The sequence below is a fragment of the Clinocottus analis genome, unplaced genomic scaffold (assembly GCF_023055335.1).
Source record: "Clinocottus analis isolate CAN_PGR_092001 unplaced genomic scaffold, fCliAna1.0.p SCAF_7, whole genome shotgun sequence".
Classification (NCBI taxonomy): domain Eukaryota; kingdom Metazoa; phylum Chordata; class Actinopteri; order Perciformes; family Cottidae; genus Clinocottus; species Clinocottus analis.
In genome coordinates, this window is record NW_027176229.1 from 1,569,042 (window position 1) to 1,590,000 (window position 20,959).

General features: G+C 42.7%; 1 protein-coding gene across 1 annotated transcript in view; it reads right to left on the bottom strand.

The window, feature by feature from the left end:
* Positions 1 to 422: 422 nt before the first annotated feature.
* Positions 423 to 20,959, bottom strand: part of antxr2a (ANTXR cell adhesion molecule 2a) — a 78,125-nt gene continuing 57,588 nt past the window's right edge. The window contains exon 17 of the mRNA XM_068566868.1: positions 423 to 1,876. Within this exon, the coding sequence (XP_068422969.1) occupies positions 1,838 to 1,876 (39 nt within the window). The 3' untranslated portion in view covers positions 423 to 1,837. The remainder of the gene's footprint in view (positions 1,877 to 20,959) is intronic.

Consider the following 20,959-nt stretch of genomic DNA (forward strand, 5'->3'; position numbering starts at 1 on the left):
ACGCCGCCACCGAATGTGAGCCGCTCTCCCGTTCCACCCCCCCTCAAACTTGATGGTTGTTGAACTTATTTTTAGTGTCATTTGATAAGCTCCCCTGCTTGCACGGAGACATCCCACTGACCCAGCCACTGGTCATTGTCTATACCGCTTCCCGTCAAAGCTGGCGCGCTTTGTCAGGTCTCGACTCGAATATCCATTTCGCATCTGAAGTACGGTATCCGAAGTGACTGGATCATTCGAGCCTTTTTCTTCAGCTGCTGCCCCCTTTTTTCTTCCCCCACAGTGGGTTTTCTGTTTTTTTTCGCTCATCCTCACATCATTTGGGATTGGCGTCATGACAGCGCGCTTGAGAAATCCACAAAGTAAATATATATATATATATATATATATATATATATATATATATATATATATATATATATATATATATATATATATATATATATATAATATGTACATATAAATATATATATGTATACACATATATAGACACACCCTTTTCTTTGGCGTGGGGGGTGAGGGAACTGGGGGTAGAGGAGGTGGACATAATTTCTGGAAATGAACAATACTTATCCGTCCATCGCATCCGTTACTTTGGGTTTGCGTTTTGGACGTGGGCACACGGTCACCGTGGCACCGTGTCCTCCTTTTTTGAGTGTGTGTGTGTGTGTGTTCTTCCTGTGAATAACGCACTAATAGGTCATTCAATGTCAAAAAGGCATGAAAAAAAAGAGACAGACAAGTCTTCACAGGCTGCTGCTTGCTGTTGCCTTTAATTATTTTAATTAAACTTTGATATTCGTGGCGCCGAGTGAAGTAGTGAGTTGTGACGCGGCCCGGTGGGAGAAAAAAAAAAAAACGGCCCTCGGAGGGATGGAGACAGCGTTGAGGGCAGCAGCTGTATCTATATCTTAAAAAAGTCTTAACTGATGGGCCTGTTTATGGGCGGTGATGTGCTACGCCTTGCTGAGCAGAGAGCAGACTGAGCTGGAAACAGGGGCAAAAAAAAAAAAAAAAACACCAAGCGCCATGTCAAGGTCTTGGAGGCATCAATCCCTCAAACCGAGTTGGATCCCGTTCTGGTCCTGCGGTCGAATAACGCTCTATTAATTTTCCTGTCCCGGGTGCATAATGAAAAAGGAAGGTGTCTCGGAGAAAAACAACGGGAAAAAACTACGGGGCAAAGTCTCTCGATACCTCGGGGGCGTCCTGTCGACAATTTGTCAAGCGTGTGCACTTCTCAGTGTTAAAAATGACAAGATCGGCCGGTCGGAGGGGGCGGCCCGCCGGGCGACCCCAGCGCCGCTGAAGTCGGGAGAGGATCCGTGATGAGACAATCGCCAAAAGGCGACGGACTTCTGCACTCGTGAGGCCCCACTGGGATTATTCAGAGTTCTACGCCAAAGGCAGAACAGCCCCCTTTTCCCTCAGCTTCTTTCTTTCTCCTCCCTCCCTTTTCTTTCTTTAGATAGCTTCCGTCTGTGTCCATGAAATTAGTTTTTTTTTTTCCACAGAAGGCACAATATGGTCAGAATATGTGAAAGCCTTTGGTGCAGCTAACCGAGTCTGAGTGCTGAGTTCTGAAGGCGTCTTTTCTTCACATGCATTTCTTCTTGTTTTGTTTTTGGTCCAGAAAAATGCAGAAAATAACTTTAATGAATAAGAGTTCATGTTAACATTTCACCCGTGTGCTTCTTAGAGAAGAGGAGACTGCAGAGCGGAGGAGCGAACAGATAGTGGTTTTTAACTGCAGGACAAAAACAAACAAACAAACAACAACCTGAAATTCTTCTCTTGTTGTCAGCGATCAGCACGTGTTGCTCCTCATCCGTGTCCTCTACTGATGCTGCACACGGCTGAAGTTAATACAACGACCCTGAAAGCACAGAGGAAGAAAGTATTCACTTTTAGAATTAAAAACCTGCCTCATACTTTCTTTTTTCTTTTTTTACATGTTTTTTAAATTTACATTTCTAATTATTTACCAATAATTTAATTTATATAAATAGTTAGTCATCATTATTTCAAAGACGACTTTTTAAATTACATAATTTTTCTATGAAAATAATAAAAATCAAAAGGATGCACACGACAATGAAGAAAATATTAAAATAAATATTGATGTGTATGTATTAAATATGTTTTCAGATACAGTCTCACACAAGTTGTTTTTTATTATAAAATGTATATATATATATATATATATATATATATATATATATATATATATATATATATATATATAGGTGGAACACAATTAAAATAAAGCAAACACAATTTTAACAGATTCATGACTTGATAATTTATAAATAAAATAATACAATCAGCAGAAATCATATTTAAATCAAATCAAATGAAACATCGACTTCTTCTCTGAGAGTATTGACGTCTCACTTTAGTCTCCCTGTGCACAGTCTCACCCAACGTGTGTGTGTGTGTGTGTGTGTGTGTGTGTGTGTGTGTGTGTGTGTGTGTGTGTGTGTGTGTGTGTGGAGGCAGCACTGGTGTAGCAGCAGTCTGCTTACCAACAGTAGGCCGACTGGCACCAAGAGGGAGCTCTCACACAGCGAATCCCCAGCAGCCAGCAGGCCTCACACACATGCGTGCACACACACACACACACACACACACACACACACACACACACACACACACACACACACACACACACACACACACACACACACACACACTTCCCCGCTCTCCGTCAGTGTGTTTTACATGGGCTCACTGAAGCCTGGTTTCAACATCAACCTGCCATAGAGGCAGTTCGGTCAGTTTCATTCATTAATCATTTTCTGGGAGATGTGTCATTGTGCATCTTTTGGCTAGCCGTAAATATTTTAGAGGCAGTGGGCAACATCATATCTGAGGACAGGGCTACTTCTGAAGGAGGAATTACAACATTGTTCTAGTTGTATCCATCTATGCAGGCGCCCTGAACAGCAACATGTCTTTCACACACAAATTACAGAAGTTTCTCAACAGTTAACAATCACAAGTGATTTTCTAGTGGTTTGGGTAAACTTTTATTGTGCAACACAAACTTTGGGGCGAGAGGAAAGCTGCACTATCAAAATAAAAGCCTGATTGGCTTTGAACTCAGGTTAACTCTTCAGGGTCTTTTTCTAGATTTTACATCATTTCTTAAATTCTTCTTTTAAAGGCACTTGCATATGAGATGTATACCGATCTGTTACATCAAAAATTGCAGAACAGTCTCAGTTCTCTATATAATAAGGCACAAGTGTAAGGTGATAATATGGCCCTGAAGCTAAAAAAAATGGCAGCTTGATTTTTGAAATGCTTCATATCTCTTGTAATAACACAACGTACATCATGTGGTTGAATTGTTTTGGTGATGGAAATTGGTTTACCAAAAGTATCAAGTTCACAAAAGCAGTGGAATATATAAATACAATGGCAGATACATATAATTCAATGTCAACTGAGATAAAATGGGACTTGAGGAATGACTTCATACTCCAGATCAAGCTTCCTGGGATGTGTGCAAATGACCATTTAATATGTATATGTCGAAATATGTACTACAGAAAAACAAACTATTTACATTGTTTACACAATGTGCACGTTTTCGGTTCCGTTTTCTTTTTTCAAGAACAATTTTCAGAACAAGAACAACATATGTACTTTGTGTGTATGTATGTGTTATGTATTGTTTACTAGAGCTGCAACAACGAATCGATAAAATCGATAAAAAACGATTATTAAAAAAGTTAGCAACGAATTTCATTATCGATTTGCTGTGTCACACAATTATTACGCCACTCAATAAGTCGCAGAGATGTTTGAGTATTGAACAAAACAGTTCAGTGGAGCGGGTCCAGGAGGTTTTGGTGCAGCCCGTTGTATCGCTCACTGCATAGTCGCGTTGCGTGTACTATAAACTAGCAGCTAGGCTAACTGTTGTCGTTAGCTCGCGAGCTAGTCGTTCATTCCCCGTGTTTGAGCTGTTCGGTTAGATAACGTCTTCATTTTAAAATACCGCGGCGGCTTCAAGAGAAGCAACGAGTAAACATCTCCTCTGAGGAGCAGAACACAGACCTGCGGTCAACAGTCTGATATAATGTGGCTTCATGCAGAGGAAGTGCTGCTGGGATTTGTAGTTTCATATCTAATTAACAACCTTTGTTTAGGTAAAGTGCAGCCCGTAAGTTATGAGTGTGTACGCGAGTGTGTGTGTTCGTGAGTGTGTCTGAGTGTGCGTGTGCCTGTGAGTTTGCATGTTTGTGAGTGTGTGTGTCTGTGCATGTGTGTGTGTCTATGAGTGTGCATATTTGTGAGTGTGTGTGTCTGTGAGTGTGCATGTCTGTGAGTGTAGAGAACAAGTTCTGACATACAAACAAATCCTGTTAAGTTTTCTGATTTGTATTTCTTCATTTTTTATACATTTTTTATTGTTAAAAATTTTTGCACAGTTAATTTGCACTGTCAGTTTTGTTTTTGTAATAAAAGGTTACAAATATAATGCTTTAGAATTATAATTTGTATCTGATTAATTGAAAAAATAATTGACAGATTAATCAATTATTAAAATAATCTTTAGTTGCAGCCCTACTGTTTACCAGCGCATGGCCGTGTGTGGCGTCACGCAGAGTAAAACAACAGCTGAGCAGAGTAGAGGGTGCCGCTCTCTGTGTTCTCAGGTGGGTAGTGTGTTGTCTATCTAACTGAAAGCTAGTGTCTTCTTTCAGGGTAGGTGGGTGGGAAGGTCCTTAGGAATTTCCTTCCCTGTGTTCATTGGGTAGTTTCACACAAAATGTCGATGGACACCTGAATTGACAAATCACGGTGAAAGGCGGAGCTCAACACAGACTTCTCAGTCTGTGATGTCCTGTGAGTCACGTAGGAACACACAGAGGAGGGATAGGAAACTACAGACTCTGGTGGATATAACAACAGTGGATTCTTATTTATGTGCCGTTTATTTACTAAGCTATTAATATTTATAAATCGTAAACATCGTCAAGCATGCATCAGTTCATTTTATCAATGCCAGCATGTTTTTCTGACTGTCACACATTGCAAAAACTCTTGCTTTTGATGTCAAACCCTGAGTCACAACATTGTACAAACTCTGAGTCACATTGTCAAGCTTCTGAGTCACAACGTCAAACTTTGAGTCATGATGTCAAGCTTCTGAGTCACATTGTCAAGCTTCTGAGTCACATTGTCAAGCTTCTGAGTCACATTGTCAAGCTTCTGAGTCACGACGTCAAACTTCTGAGTCACATTGTGAAGCTTCTGAGTCACAACGTCAAACTATTGAGTCACAACGTCAAGGTTCTGAGTCACAACGTCAAACTCTGAGTCACATTGTCAAGCTTCTGAGTCACCACATCAAGCTTCTGAGTCACATTGTCAAGCTTCTGAGTCAACGTCAAACTTTGAGTCACTGTGTCAAGCTTCTCAGTCAAGGCGTCAAACTCTGATTCAAGGCGTCAAGCTTCTGATTCACGACGTCAAGCTTCTGAATCAATGCGTTAAACTTCTAAGTCCAGATGTCAAACTCTAAGTCAAGACGTCAAACTCTGAGTCACGACAAACTGAGTCATGATGTCAAACTCTATGTTGTGATGTCAAACTTCTGAGTCACAACGTCAAACTTCTGAGTCATTGCGTAAAACTCTGTGTTACAACGTCAAACTTCTGAGTCACATCGCCAACAACATGCTTCACACCACACAAGGAGGACAGCTTAAATAAACGTATGTCTTTTCAAAAGTCAGGAAATGTGGTAACAGACAGTCGGTAAAATAAGAGTCTTCAGACTTTGAATGTTAATTACACAGTGATCAGTTCTCATTATGGAGGCTTGATGTCCAAAGACTCAGCATGTTTGGAGAATTTGCTTTTAGTACTACTCCGGTTGTTGTAGTAATGAGGCGGACCTCGGCGCAGTCAGCTTATGTTTACTCACAGTTCAAACTGCATTTGTGCTATGTACATGTCAAAGATTCATGTGATATTGCACAGACCATCCAGGTGAGAGACAGAATTGACCGGAACATTCGCTGCCGAGCTGCTGGGCGAATGCAGAAGTCAGCAGCCGGTTCAGCATCTTACAGTATCTGCACTACAGTCTGGCTCGGGAGCAGAAGTGTGTGCGGACCGACTGTGACGAGGGCTTTAGACAAGCTGGAGAATCTTCCATTCCTCATTATTTGGCAGCACTGGCGGGTGTTTGACGGAGGGGTGGGGGCTTCGTTCCATCTCTGCATGGTAAGCCCCTCGACGTGTACCCTCTGCAGCTAATCTCGCACAGTCAACAAATAAGGCACATCAGATGCTGTTTTGGCCACGGCCGTCAGAGCGGCTAAGTTCAGTGGATTTTACGGGGTTTTGCGGCGCATGTGGAGGGGAGGAGGCGGGAGCCTCGGCGAGGAGAGGGAGCACTCTCCGCGGCAGCGGCAGCATGGCAGGCGAGGCGAGGGGGGATCTGATGGCGAGGGTGAAGCAGGTGCAGCGCAATACGGTCTAACCCATTCCAGCTCCCCCTCTCCCCCGCCTGAGTTGGCAGGCAGTGTCGCGTTGTAACTGGGCCATGTTGGAGAGACCAGGCCCACCTGTGCCACCCGGAGCGGCAGAACAATAGTTTGAATATGTCAGCAAGGAGTGTCAGAGAGATCTCGTCAGGCGGACGGGAGCGTGACTGCAGAGAGAGACGGGTGGATGAGTCAGGTGGAGAGACGGAAGGTGAAGAGACAAGAGGCGAGGTGGGGGGGATCCAAATGAAGACTGTGATTAGCACGGTTCGTTACAGACACTCCACTGGCTTTTGTGTGAAAAAATGGAAATATATTGCGCCTTAATATCAAACGCAACTGATTATAGGAACAGATTGGTGATATTTGAGAGGTCCAGCACAAATCAATATTACCAATCAACATATTATTATTATGCATTATTATCTCGTCTAGAAATGACAGTAGATTAAGTAATAAGCATTTTATAAAAAATAAACAATGCTTTTTTAAAAGAAGAACTCCGAACGCAACACAAAACAAATCTAAAATGTTGCAGTAAACGACTGGACCCTTCCACTGATCATCCTGTCGCTGACACCGTTTGGCTTGTATCTGGAGACGGAGCTCTAGAAGTGGAGCGGAGTGTTTGATTTTCTTTCCACGTTTCAAGTGTTCTCAAAATATCAAATATCATAGTTTGGGAAAGGATCGTGACAGAACGGCGAAAGATTCGCCTTTTTTAGTTTGGGTCAAACATGCATTCTTGTCTCGCCACATCTCTGTTTCAAGACCTCCAACGAGATCAATTAAACAACTGGTTACTATCTGGCTCCTTCAAGTCATTACATAGTATTTGTTGTTTTTACATTCTGCATAACATTTTTGGAAAGATGAAATTGTCTTTAAACAATTATACAAATGGGCATAATTTATCATTTAACGTGTATATGTGATTTCCTCACCTCAGCAATGGATGGGATGTTGTGTAAAAAATGTGCCGTATCATTAAAAGTTCATATCATCCATCAGATGTACAGACGGGCAACATGTGAGCCAATAAAACCAGCATATTGTTTCCATTTCTTCCGCCCACGTTAGCTTCGGGCCAATAGAAACAACTTGTTAACAAGACTCTGATTGACATGTGTTTCGGTATATCGCGGTGAAAAAGTGGTAAGATTGAAAGGTTTCAGAGTACAAATAGTCCCCACGGGATCGAAGGGTGCACACGGTCGTGAGATAGTGATATGTTTAAGAATAAGATTAGGAGATGCTCCGTGGCCCCGAAAAGTCGCGTTCAGAAAGACGTCACACAACAACAGGAAGTGCTGGCTAGCTTCATGGATGTCATGGTGTGTGTCTACATGTGTGCATTTGTGTGTGTGTTTATATGTTTGTGAGTATGTGTATGTATATATATATGTGTGTGTGTGTGTGCACTACAGTCATGTCCAGACTGCACTGCCCAAACTGTCACACACCTTAAAAACACACTGTTAGTAGTTTATTTGTATCCAATGTAGAGTCAGTGGGCATTTTTTCTCAACTTTTCTTTCAAGAATTTTATAAATAATCTCTAATAATCTTCCATGATCTATTAGTTCAACAAAAGTACAGCTGAGAGACGGAGTCGCCATGTGTTCGTCTCTCCAGTTTGAAAATAAGTCTCTGCATCCCAATTTTTAGGAGGCGAATGAAAAAGGGAAATAAACACAGCTGATGGAGTTAGCGTCCTTCCAAGTGTTTGTATTGGCTTGTCGGGTATTAATTGATTGTATAGTTTGTCACATTTACAATATAAAAAAACAAAAAAAAGATGCACGGAAGAAGACATCCACTTAGGTTACGGAGCGAGTCTCCCATCTGGACTGGAGTATGAAAACACTTGCAAGCATGAGAGTTGTAATCCAGTTGCAAGATGCTTATTTTGCAGTGATAAGCTGCAGGCTTTGAAAGATTTTATTACTAGAACAGACATTTTTCTTTTTTTTTTTCCTTCCCCACATTAGAGCTTTGCAGCCTATACAGTATCTTAGTTAATCCCGGGTTTACTTAATCCAACAGCAACAGGACGACTGCAACTCTCGTCACATTGTTCCAACACGTGTTTGTTGTTCTGACAAATTGTTAATGAGCGGAACGGCAAATCCAAACTGCATCGTGTCGCTGGTGGAAACTTAGTTCTTCTTACTGCTTGAACTAGCGACAGCGTGGGCTGCTGCTGAACTTCCACCCGAAATAGGTTTTCACAAGAGATCTTTGCACGATGTGGAAGGTAACATCACTGCATCACTAAGTGGAGACGTTTAGATGTTTGGTCTGTAAACTGGAAGCGAGAAGCATGAGTGGTGCATGATTTATTTTTCTGTGGCTATTAAATAACGTACAAATACGTATTAAAAGGGAATCATAAAAGCCAGATTTTTCCCCACTGAAAAATACGCACTGAAATTGATCAAAATTGATTTATGGCGTTTTCTTATTAAACATATGCGGAACATTTGCACAAAAGGGAAAACAAATATTTGCACAGGCCTCGATTTCATCGGATTTCCAACCTGCAGAAATATCCGTTTGACCAGTTATATTCCAACTGGTGTCCCACCTCCAAGCATGTACCCCAAAACACACCGCAACGACTACCTCGACAAACAGATGACTGGAGACCATATGCACCATGTTCTAGGCTGGTGACGCATTAATATGAATCCTAGTCGAGGCTGAGGTGATTGGTCGAGGTTAGCCGCTGACCTCCAGTAGTTGGGGTCGGGACAGTCGAAGCTGGGTCAGGAGGTAGGACCCGAACAAATCAGGATACCGGTGCCAAAGCGAGCGTGGATGCCCCGGCCAATCGGGGCGCTCGAATGGTGCACCCGGTCAGGTCTCTTTCCGACAAGAGCATGTGGTACGCGCTGGTCACGAGACAGTGTGTCGTTAGCCCATAAGAGATCCACTGACTGGATAGGGTTATTTGATTGTTTTTATGGAGGAAAATGGAACATCTATTCACACTGGAGCGCATAGTCTGATCTTTTGTCGTCTTGCAGCGCATTTCCACACTAAACTGGCGAGAAACTGTTTTATAAAAAAAGGAACTTTAAGGTACTTAACTCTTCAGTGCTCAACATTGAGGAGCACACTATTAATGTTGTTGATCTGGATGTTTAAAATTCAGTTTTACTTCATTGTTTTTCATCCTCCAAAAGAGATAAAACAGTTCATCAGCTTAATGAAAAGTTTTTTATGTCGCGTTTTGGTTTCGGCATCACGGTGGCTGAGACAAACAGCATGTTGTTGCATATCATCCCTCCCTCTTTCTCCAAGTAAGTCCTGTTTGCCTCTCTTCTATATGCACATGATCAATCAAAGGCAAAACGGACCCACAACATAACTTTTGTGAAGTATAATAAAAACACATATTTTTTAATGACAAGCTGTATTTGCTGTACTTTTTTGGGATCTAAACTTTCATTTAAAGGAAGAAAGAAATCTGGTTTAATCATATAAAAAACTAATCACCCTAATTTTCGTTGAAACCGATCACTTCTCCAACTACAGAAAATAAAAAAGTATCTTCTCACAGAATTAACAGCAGCAGACTTCTGCAAGTGAAGAACATGACCTCCTCTCAGCGCCGCTGCCCATCGGAGGCCTCGGCCACCAGACATGTGTTCTGTTTCACTCCGTGTCCTCTGCCACATATTGAACAAATTAAAAAGTTCAAGTTGGAGGGAGAAGCACAGCTGCACGGAGGACAGAAGAGAGAGAGCCAGGGTGTGAGCAATCCTCCCTCCACGAGGCTGCTGGCCCTCTTCTCTCTCACACACACACACACACACACACACACACACACACACACACACACACACACACACACACACACACACACACACACACACACACACACACACACACACACACACACACACACACACACACACACACACACACACACACACACTGCCCACACAGCGCTGCCATCTGGCCTGCTGGGAAATCAGAGCCACCTGAGACTCGGCCAAATACATGATGCTCGCTGACAACTCGGGCAGTTTCCTCCTCATTGTAAAGAGATGAATAAAGATTATACAAGCACATAAGGTACATGGGAGGACAACATTTTTTTCCCTACTGTGAAGTTTAGCAGATATGTTGGAAGACATTTTTTTTGGTCTGCTCCAAAACAGGAAAACAGTCTAATGCTTTAAAATGCTTGTTATGAATGCCTCCATGTTTATATGTATGCACGAGTGCTACAGGGCTAGAACTTTGCTACACAGATAGTACATAACCAAAAGTATGTAGACACCCAAACATTACACCCACATGTGATCATCTTCCTCCAAAATAATTAGCATTAATGTGCTGCTGTAACACCCAATAGGTTTGCATCATTCAACTAATATTCCGGTTTAAATGTGCATATTCAGATTAATATAAAACTCATCGCTCAACCCTCGAAAGTGTCTTAAACCTACATTCTCTCTCCTGACAACCAGTGGGTGACTCCTCTGGTTGTATAGAAGTCAATGCTTCATGTATTAAAGCTGCATTCTCTCTCCTGACCACCAAGGGGCGACTCCTCTGGTTGTATATAAGTCTAAATAAATGAATCTACTTCTCTCCTGATGTATTCTGTCAGTAAACATTGTAAACATGAGTTTATGTTTCAATCTCTAGTTTCAAGTCTTCTTCAATACAACATGATGTTCATTGAGTAAATTATAGTCATTTAGAGTCAAACAGACCATAAAGCAGGGGATGTTTTAGGGCGGGGCTACAAGGTGATTGACAAGTCTTTGTCGCTATCGGTGAGGTATATGTCGTCTCTACGTCACTCCTTCATATTACAAATATGGTCACGTTCATCCCAAATAACAACATGTCGACGGCGACCATTTCAGTTCATCCGAAAAAGTGTTCCTTTGGTTAAGGTCAGTACTCTGTTCTTCCCCAGTTTGTTGTGGAAAAACAGAGCTGATTTTGTGCCAATATCGTTATGTCGGAACAGGAAAGAGACAGACTGGATCGTGCTGGATCAGAGTTCCAGTTTTGAAATCCAACCCCCGACATCATATTTACATCTTGGGCCTTTGGAACACCAACACTGACTCCAAACGGGAGTCTCAGTGCGAGTGAATCCGGTTCTGGTGGCCACTTCCCTGACCCTCGGAGCAGAGAGGGAGTGAGTGACAGCTTGCGGCAAAAAAAAAAGTTATGCTAGCAGGCAGCAGCATATGGTCTGCAGACTGTCAGAGCATCGCTGGCTCCCACTTTCTGCAGACAGGAGAATATTTTACTGAGTGGAGAGAAAAAGAGAAGCTGATGGCGGGAAAAAAAAGACAAAAGGTCAGGTTCTTTGATCCGAACCATCATGTTGAGGTTTCCACTGCCGTGATTAGACTCGAGCTGATGCTTTTTGTTCCTCATTCGAGCGCATCAGTCGAGCATTAGAATGTGTAATGTCTTATCTTCCCCCTTCCATATACAAATGTATGCATCTTGCGGTCAAATTCTGTATTTACTGTCATCAACCAGGGACAACTGAGCTGCGTCGTTAGACGTGTTCCAATTAATTATCAAGTGACTTTTACAAAAAAGTAAAAGGTGAATTAGAGGCGTTTCCATCGACTGGTTTGGAGCGAATAAACTCGGCTACGGCGTAGTTTGGGTTGGAGGTCGTTGCTGTAGGCTACGCATGTCTATAATCTGAGAGTAATGAGAGAAGAAGAAAGTGGAGGTTCTTATCGGCGACAAGACAAGTCACCTCGACCCTCTGACTCATCTACGAGAGACAAATGGAGAGGCGTCTTCAGGTAGTTCATCAATTACCAATGTATGTTGCAGTTTTCACGCAGCTTTTCTAATACAATCTAAAAATGTGTGACTGGAAACAGGACCAATTCCTTTGAGACACCTGAAACTTCCAATGAACCGCAGAGCAGCATCAGCTGAAAGTGAAAGCTGGCCCGACTGTCCCTAAAGGGTTTTTAAAGGGTTATTAACCTGCCGGCTGAGTCACACCGGCGGTGTGTCGTTGCAGACGCCATGTCGTCTGCTGATGTAAGATGAGGACGCTTGCTCGACTTTCACGAGCAGAACAGTTCACGGTGCGGTGCAGATTTGATTAGATTTCCTGTTGTCCCGTCATGCGGTCATCGTCATCATCAGGCATGAACGTCTGAAATGACACAGCTCCTGACTCTTGCACCAGCCGTCTGTTGCTGCGGGGATAAGTGGTACCTCCTGAAGCTTGAACACGGATGCTGCAGTACTGTAGGTGCAGCTGTTCACTGCCGGGCCCTCCTGCTGCCCCCCCGTCCCCGTCCCCCATCCCCACCCACCCACCCCTTGTTTTTTCCCTCTCAGAGTAAGTGCACATCATTGGCAGCTAAAAGCTCTGGGCACCATCCCTCTGGTTGTTCCAGAGAAATGCCAATCGTTTTGGCGTCGGCGGGGGCCTCACAGACGGCGTAGGGAAGGCACAGATGGCACTAATGGACGAGCAGAATCCAACCGAGGGACCGGGACAGAGCCACACCGGAGCGCCGTCCAAATAACTGTAGTGTGAATGTACTGTATGGCCAAACGCCGCCCGCTCTGCTCTGGCGGGGGGAAGAGCGCTGCCACGGCGATGCGGCATGAAGTATTTAAAACGATGAAATAATCATAAGATGAGGGAGCCGGTGGGGAGGAATCGGCATGGAGCCGTGCCAGGAGGGATCAGACAAGAAGAGAGATTGTTCTTGGGGACGATACGAACCGAGAGTGAGCTCGTCAACCCGGATCCAGACAGACAACTCCGGCTAACGGACCCTGTCTGTCAGGGAAGAGCCGGTTTATAGGCGTGAGGCCGGCCGGCTTCTCACGTAAATCTTTTTCCACTCCCGTTTCCCACGTCCATGCCCACATGCTGCAGATTTGAACATTTGCTGTGCAAAGCATTCACCCAAAAAAAAACACATCCCTGTTTTTTTTAAGCTAGTAGTGCTGAGCAGATGCTTGTAGGAAGAACTAGTCACAGCTTTTGATGGTGCTAAATGGGAAAAAAACAGTCTGGAGCTTCGTGTTCTTTTTATACAAAGTTGAAATTGTTCTGAAGGGTTACGATACCTTAAGTTTGAGCTGTTTTCAGCCTTCTGCGTGGTTTTCTAAAAATGCAAGCGACTTTTAAAAGCGGAGAGGAGAAAACGGACTGGTGGGCAGGTTGGGAGGGAAAAAGATTTGTGGCGTTGACATTTTAAAACTTTGCAAAAACAACATAAGATACATAAAAGTTTGTCGTGGACCAGAGAAAAAAATGAAGAGGAAGACAGAAGTAAGACACTGAATTATGGCATACTTTAGAGGAAACTGCAGCAGCACTCCAATTCCACCCGAAAAAATAACCAGGAGCCAGTTGTTTGGTTTTGGACACGCAGCTGTTGGGTTGCCCAGGAGCTCAGACCTGCAGCGCAACAACGCAGACAAAATGTGTGAGCCTTCTGAAGGAGGACACCAGAACACAAACCAAAAATAAAGAGGTGGTCGGAGAGAGAGAAACCATTTGTTTTCTTCTTCTTCCGGGGGCCGCAGTGCATCTGCGTCCACGCTGGGGCCACCAGGCTCATCTGGGTCACATGTGTCTTCTCAGGAGAAATGCCACTAAACGCTCAGGACGCCACTTACTGAAACCAGAAGCTCAACCCCCGCTGAACAAACGGGCTCCCAGGGTGAGTTCAAAAGCTCGTGGAACTTCATGCTTCGCAGTAAAAAGAAGAATTGTTCTTTAACCTCAGGCTTTTTGGTGGTTGTTTTTTAAAAATGCTCACAAACACCACCACGGAATGGTTATTCACAGCAGCCGTGATGATTCCCCCTCAAGCCGGCCGTTTCTGCAGAGGAACGTCCTGTTCTTGTGATCACGCGCTCGTCCTCAATGGCCGCCGTTACGACAGGAAGTCTAAAGAGCGGATTTGTCTTTTAGATGTTCATACTCATCTCTGTTGCACACTCGCAATGAAGTAGAAGTCTACTCTTTTTTTCATTTCCAAAGTCAAATAAGCAGCAACACAGGACATGTTAGATAAATACATGTGTGTAAATATGAAATAGAGCGATCAAACGCGATGTAGGGAAAAGCTACAAATGATGTTTCAATATTCCACTCGTAGTCGTCAGTCAGTCTGCTCACAGAGTTCATCTTTGGTCTTTTCATACATGATTTATGTTTTAACTACAGTATTTCTATTTAAAAAAGGGCAAACTTTACTCCTATGACACTTTGCAACCTGCTGGTTGAACAAAGGTTTCCAGGTGAAAACGTTGAGGTGATGTGCAGGGGCAGAATGAGTGTGATGATTTATCGGGATAATTGTTTGAGGTATGACATGTCATATTTATTTACTTAATGAAGATTTGTAAGATTTTACTCTTCATTTTTGTGTGTTTTCTTAAGTGTGTTTTTATTTGTTACATGTACAAAATAAATAAACACAATACAATACAATATAATCTGGCTTCCACTGTTTGGTTTCAACTAATTGCTTCAATTCATCTGTCTTGTTATTACTGTGCATGTTTTTTTTCTTAAATAAATAACCATCGATAGCAGCATCTTTAACAAGACAGCCTTTAATATTAATCATTACAAATAAATAACAAACTGTTTCTTTCCAAAAATAAATATGCTGAATATCCATTTGGTTTAAACTTTGCTGTTTGAAATTCATCTGTTAAAAAAACACACGGATGATTCAATCTAAAAAAAGAAAAAGGAACCCGATGAGTAAAAAAAGGTTTCAAGATGACTCATTCAGAAATGTGCTTTACTTTGATGCCAGTCCTGTTTTTTTGTCGGAGTGAAGTGGATATATTTTCAAGAGCTGAAGATCTGATTTTGGAATGAAGCTCTTTGATTGGCTTCAATTTGTTTTTCCTTTCCTTTCAGCGTGCGTGTGTGTGTGTGTGTGTGTGTGTGTGTGTGTGTGTGTGTGTGTGTGTGTGTGTGTGTGTTACTTTACTCTGGTTTTCCCTGCACGGTCTCCCCTGCACCAGCGGCATGCTGTACGGGGTCACATGTGATCTGCTCTTAGCGGAGATGCAGGCCATGCGACAGGGAGGGCCAGTAATTGGGAGTGAGCTGTCAAGACGGGGCGGTGTGTTTTTGTGTGTGTGTTGTGCACGTGCCAGGGAGGCTGCCCTCCTACAGGGTGGCACACATTAAAGGCCCCGATGAGACTAATGCAGGAGGAAATGGGTTTGGCGTGGCGCCCGGTCGAGAGGTGAAAGGGAAGGCTGGTCTGGGTCGAAACCCCGACCTGAAAGGAATCCGGAGCAAGTGCCGGAAAAAATAAAAAAGGTTGATTTGTATGTTTCTCTCTCGTGTGTGGATATATATATATATATATATATATATATATATATATATATATATATATATATATAATGTAGTCCTCTGGATTTAATTCAAAATGAATATTCATATTTTTCCCCAAAGTGATTCTTAAAAAAAAAATCCCAAAGAAAAAAAAGCAGCAACATCTCATATTTGTATCATTACTGAATCATCGATCCTTCAGACGCAATTAGCGCGCGAGAGATCACGGCCCGCGTTTCTCTTTTAAGAGTTAATCAACAAATTAAAGATGCAGATTTAGCAGCTAATGACGCTGCAACGTGAACTGCCAAAAAAACACGCAGAGCGCTTTCCTGCCGTTGACATGATTAGCTGCAATTACAGGGGGAGGAGAAAAAAAGAAAAGGAAGGTAAAACAAAAGAATTAATGGGAAATTGTGTCTAATCAAAGACACAAATGGAGATAATTGCGTTCCGGGTTGATGAATTAATTATTATTAGTTTCTCTGACAATTTGGGTTTCCTTTATGTTTGCCAGAACATGAACATCTGTAGCTGCCTCGTTAGCTATCAGCTCCAACGGGAACGTGACTTCTTTTGTCTATTGTTAAAATCAATAGCTTTAGTATATATATGTGTATGCAAAATATATATATATATATATATATGTAAATATATATATATATATATATATATATATATATATATATATATATATATATATATATATATATATATATATATATATACATACATAAATACACAGTTTTATTATCCTTTTGTATTTTGATATAAATCATTTTTCAGTTTGGAAGTGTGAAGGATTCAGTTAACGTCAACCTCATTTGAATCCTCTTTTGGTGTCAGTGTAAAAAATCTTGAAAAGTAGATCTTATCGTCATGTAAATGAGCCACAAATGAATTTTCCATCATCCAAAAATACATTTAAACAATCCTTTTTTTGGGTCTGGCATTGTGAATAATAACTTTGTGTATGCGGCATATTCCAAAAGTTGTTCTGCTTATTTAATAGTGCTTGCAGTTGATTTACACCAAAAAAGGGTTCTGGGTAAATAATACACAACCAGAATCTGTCTTCCTGTTCAAAGTTAAATCTGATTTTACAGCAAAAAAAAGCTTTAAATCTCAACGGGAGAAAAGTTGTAATTTATGAGGCCGTAAACTATAAAAAGGTGGAAATATGAGTGGCAGTGAAAACGGCGGCGATGGTGAAAACGGTGGCGGCCGTGACGGCGTCCTGCTCCGGCGATAAAGCATCTTGTTAGCTCTACTGAGGAAAATATGCTTATCAAGCCGCATGTTAATACAAGCAGTAAATAATGTGATCATCGGCCAGCGATGCTGGAAATATAACAGCGTGAAGGAGCCTGAAGCCACGCTGACAACAGGGAGGTGTTGTGTGTGTGTGTGCGCGCGCGTGTGTGTGTGTGTGCGTGCTTGTGTTTTAAAACATGGGCTACAAACTGTGAGAACTGGGTTAATGTGACCTGAGCAGTAAAGACATGAGGAGCAGCAGCAACACACACACACACACACACACACAAAATCCAATGGGAAAACTGAAGACTCAAAGTGATCAAATGTCGATAAACTAACAGGCAGATCTATCAAAAATCTCCAAAATATTTTGACTTGTGTACGTGATTAAAGCAACATCCGATGTGAGGTCCCGGGACAGGGAGAATTTATATTTGTGAACATATTTGTATTTGTGAATGTGGGCTATACAAAATAAACTACATTGAATTTAATGCTTTGATGCGAGTTATGCAAGAGTGCATCTTGAAGATACCACTCAGCCGAGAACATTCTAAATCTAAATAAAATAAAATAATAAAAAAGGGTAACGCCCTCTTAAGCTGCTCTGCGGTCCTCACAACTGTCCATCGCCGATGCTCTTAGCTAAAACGGGGGGACGACGATGACTGTGAACTCGAGTCGAGTCCAGTTGACCTGGGAGTTGGTGGAGAAATAGATTTGCTGGATGATGAACTGTCGCACAGCACGCTCAAACCTGCCCTGAGGGCCCCGAGCAGTGAAACTCACAAGTTTGGCAGGCCGACGCCGCCTTCTCAGGGGCCGGCGCGAGCCCGAGTGCAGTTTAGCGAGATGGAGGGCGGTTTGCTGCCTCTTTGTCTCAACGGAGACGACTCTTGGGCAAACTGTTTGTTGAGGGGAAAGGGGAAGGGGGTGTGAACGGGGCGCACGAGTCCATCAAATCAATTAGAGCCTTGCGCGGAGACGGCCTGGCTTGGCCCGGGCTGAGGGAGCTCGGGCCAGATCTTTTGTGAGGGGGTTATGTGAGTCATGAGTGTCGCCGCGGCCAACAGTCATGACTCGTGTACTCACACCACCAGTATCAGTGCAGGGGGGAGGAGGGGTGAAAAGCCTGCATATGGCCAGAGCCAGTGTGTCACATTTGGGCTCCGGTTCACATTTGGGCTCAGACGCTCACACCAGTGAACTCGTGAGGAGGACATTGTCGCGGCAGAGGCCGTGTTTGAGCGTGAGATTTACCAGCTTAGAGGCGAACGGGGCAGAAAAAAAAAGCTGCGCTTGGATCTCCTCCTTTAAATCAGGCTGCCAGCGCGCTTTCCTGCACGGCCGCACAAGCAAACACCTCCGAGGAGGCTGAGCTCAGTCAAACCAGAACAAATACTATTCTGAGGTATTTATGCGCTGTGTAGATTGAGAGTTTTCTGCTTCTCGGGAGAATCAACAAGGAAGAAACGTAGGAACCGCAAACAGTCATGTAGCGCTGCAAAATGAGCCGAGGATTAGGATTATGTGTGTAAAAAAGAACAACGTCCAGTCGGGCCCAGTATGGATGAAGAGTCTTTGATAGTGGACACAAGTAGTCGCTAGTTCTTTTTGGGGGATTAACCAATGTGTTTTTATTAACTTTGCAAGAAAAGAGAGCATTTTTATGAGCTGCGATCAAAAGAAGAAGAACAAAACAAATTGTTTTGTGCAACACAAAAAGAAAATCATGTAATTCAGATTGGATTAGAATAAATATAATCATTGGAGTATAAAAGAAAGAGCATTGATTTATTGATGCTAATTTAAACTATTTTACATCATGATCTTCAATGCTGAGCATCCTGCAATGTTAATATTGAGCTCAATTTCACTACTGATGAACTTCTTCTTGCAATCTTTGTTTTTTTTGGTGGCATCGCTTCAATTCTTATGCCAGAGTTACTTCGGCTAATAAGAAACCACCGGCCACAAGCCTCCAACACGTCATCAGTGGAATTCGCTTATTCTTTTCTCGGTTAAATTAAAAAGAAAATAAGAGACATTGAAGAGAATGTTGCCGCAGGAGGCCCAGCTTCAATTAACTAATTTGTAAATTATCAACACCTGTTTATCTCTGAATTTTTTCACCTTTTTGCTGTAAAAACATTTCTATAAAAACTGTTGCTACGATTGCCGAACAAGCCTTGCTTTGCTATGATGAAAGCATAAGGACAAAGAAATGGGTCAAACTCTGTACAGTGCAATGTGTTTCGTCTGATACGAAACCTCTCTAAAAAGCCGATACCCGTCTTGATAAATCAGCTGAAGTCACGACCTCCGCGAGTCGACGTTTGTGTGTGAAAAAACAGTCTGCTGCTCTTTCCGTGATTCAAAGCCCCCGCGGTCACACTGGTTGCACTGTTTAATTCAGCAGGTTTTTGCAGCTCTGCAGCGGGTCAACACTCGCTTCAACTTCTCCTGCCGCCATGAGCACCAACCAGAGTATCTGCATTATGGTAATGTATTTGCATATGCTGGGAAGAGGGAGGGGGGGGGGGCTACAGACATTCACAGTTTTGCCCCCGAGCCTCGGCTCAAAACGCTCAGCATTAAGCGCAGCATTAAAAAGGCTAATGTAGCTGCTGCGAGAGTCCGTTTCACCCCCTCCACGTACGCCGACGACGCATTCACTGGCCCCCGAAAGCCAGTTTGCAAGTTTCCAAGTTGTTTTTTTTTCGGGTGGGTGTGGGGGAGTCAAGCTGTACTGTGTAAGGGCGACATGCATGCTGATCAGCAACGCCTCATCCTCCAGCGCTTTATTATGCGCCGTGTCAAGATTATTTTGTTTGAAGAAGGAAAGAAAGAAAAAACACGCCAGCTGTCATGTTTTATGCATTCACTTTTCAGTTCAATTTCTCATTGCAAAATAAATACAAATGCAGCTGTACTTGTGCTCCAGCTTTTATGTTTGACAGGTTTTTGGGTGCGTCGGGCGGCAGATGCTTCGGCCTGCATCGCGTGCGTGTGTGTGATGGGATGCAACGCCGAGGCGGCGAGGGTGCGCTGGGACACGACCATGTGTGTCGGGTGAAAGGAGTAGGGACTGAACGAAAGTTTCTGTTCTGGATTCTAAATGATTTTTCCTCCAAAACCAAAACTGAACCATAACAGGGGAAGACAACAGGTGTGTATCGCTGCTCAAAGTGGAACTTTTCAACCATGTGATAATGACAACAACAACAAAAAACCTGATGAAGAGAGCTGGGTGATTGATGTTAACATTAATAGAAGCTGCGTTCTCGCTGTTGTTTTCCCAATACAGTAAAATATTGAAAAAATGACAAGATGTCATAAAATGTTTCGTCAGGTCCTGTTTACTTATTCTTAATTTATAGAAGTTTAAAAAATGATTTATACAAAAGGATCCAAAATAAAACATGTTCATATAACTCTCACTGAGGTATTACACAACGTAGTGTCATTGTATCTCTATACATAGTTTAGCATTGACTAGTCTGAGTCCCGACATAGAAACTAAACTGTCCAATGTCTCCAGCCTGAACGCTTCTTAAAGTTAGAGGCATTCTGGACTCAATACTAGGCTCTGTTCACGATGTTACGCAAAGGAAAATGCCGTCTTTGCAGTTGGACATGAAGGCTGCGGCCCAGATGGACGTTACTGTGTCGCCCTACACTCTTAGACGTCTTATTCTCCTCAACTATTCTCCTGATCCGTAAGAGGCCGACTCCCCGGTCCCCCCCGAGAAGAATGAAGAAGATCCAGTTTACTTTAAAGGAGGATTGAGGACATATTTGAGAGTGGACTTCTTAAGCCTAATTTATGCTTCTGCGTTACGTCGACGCAGTACCT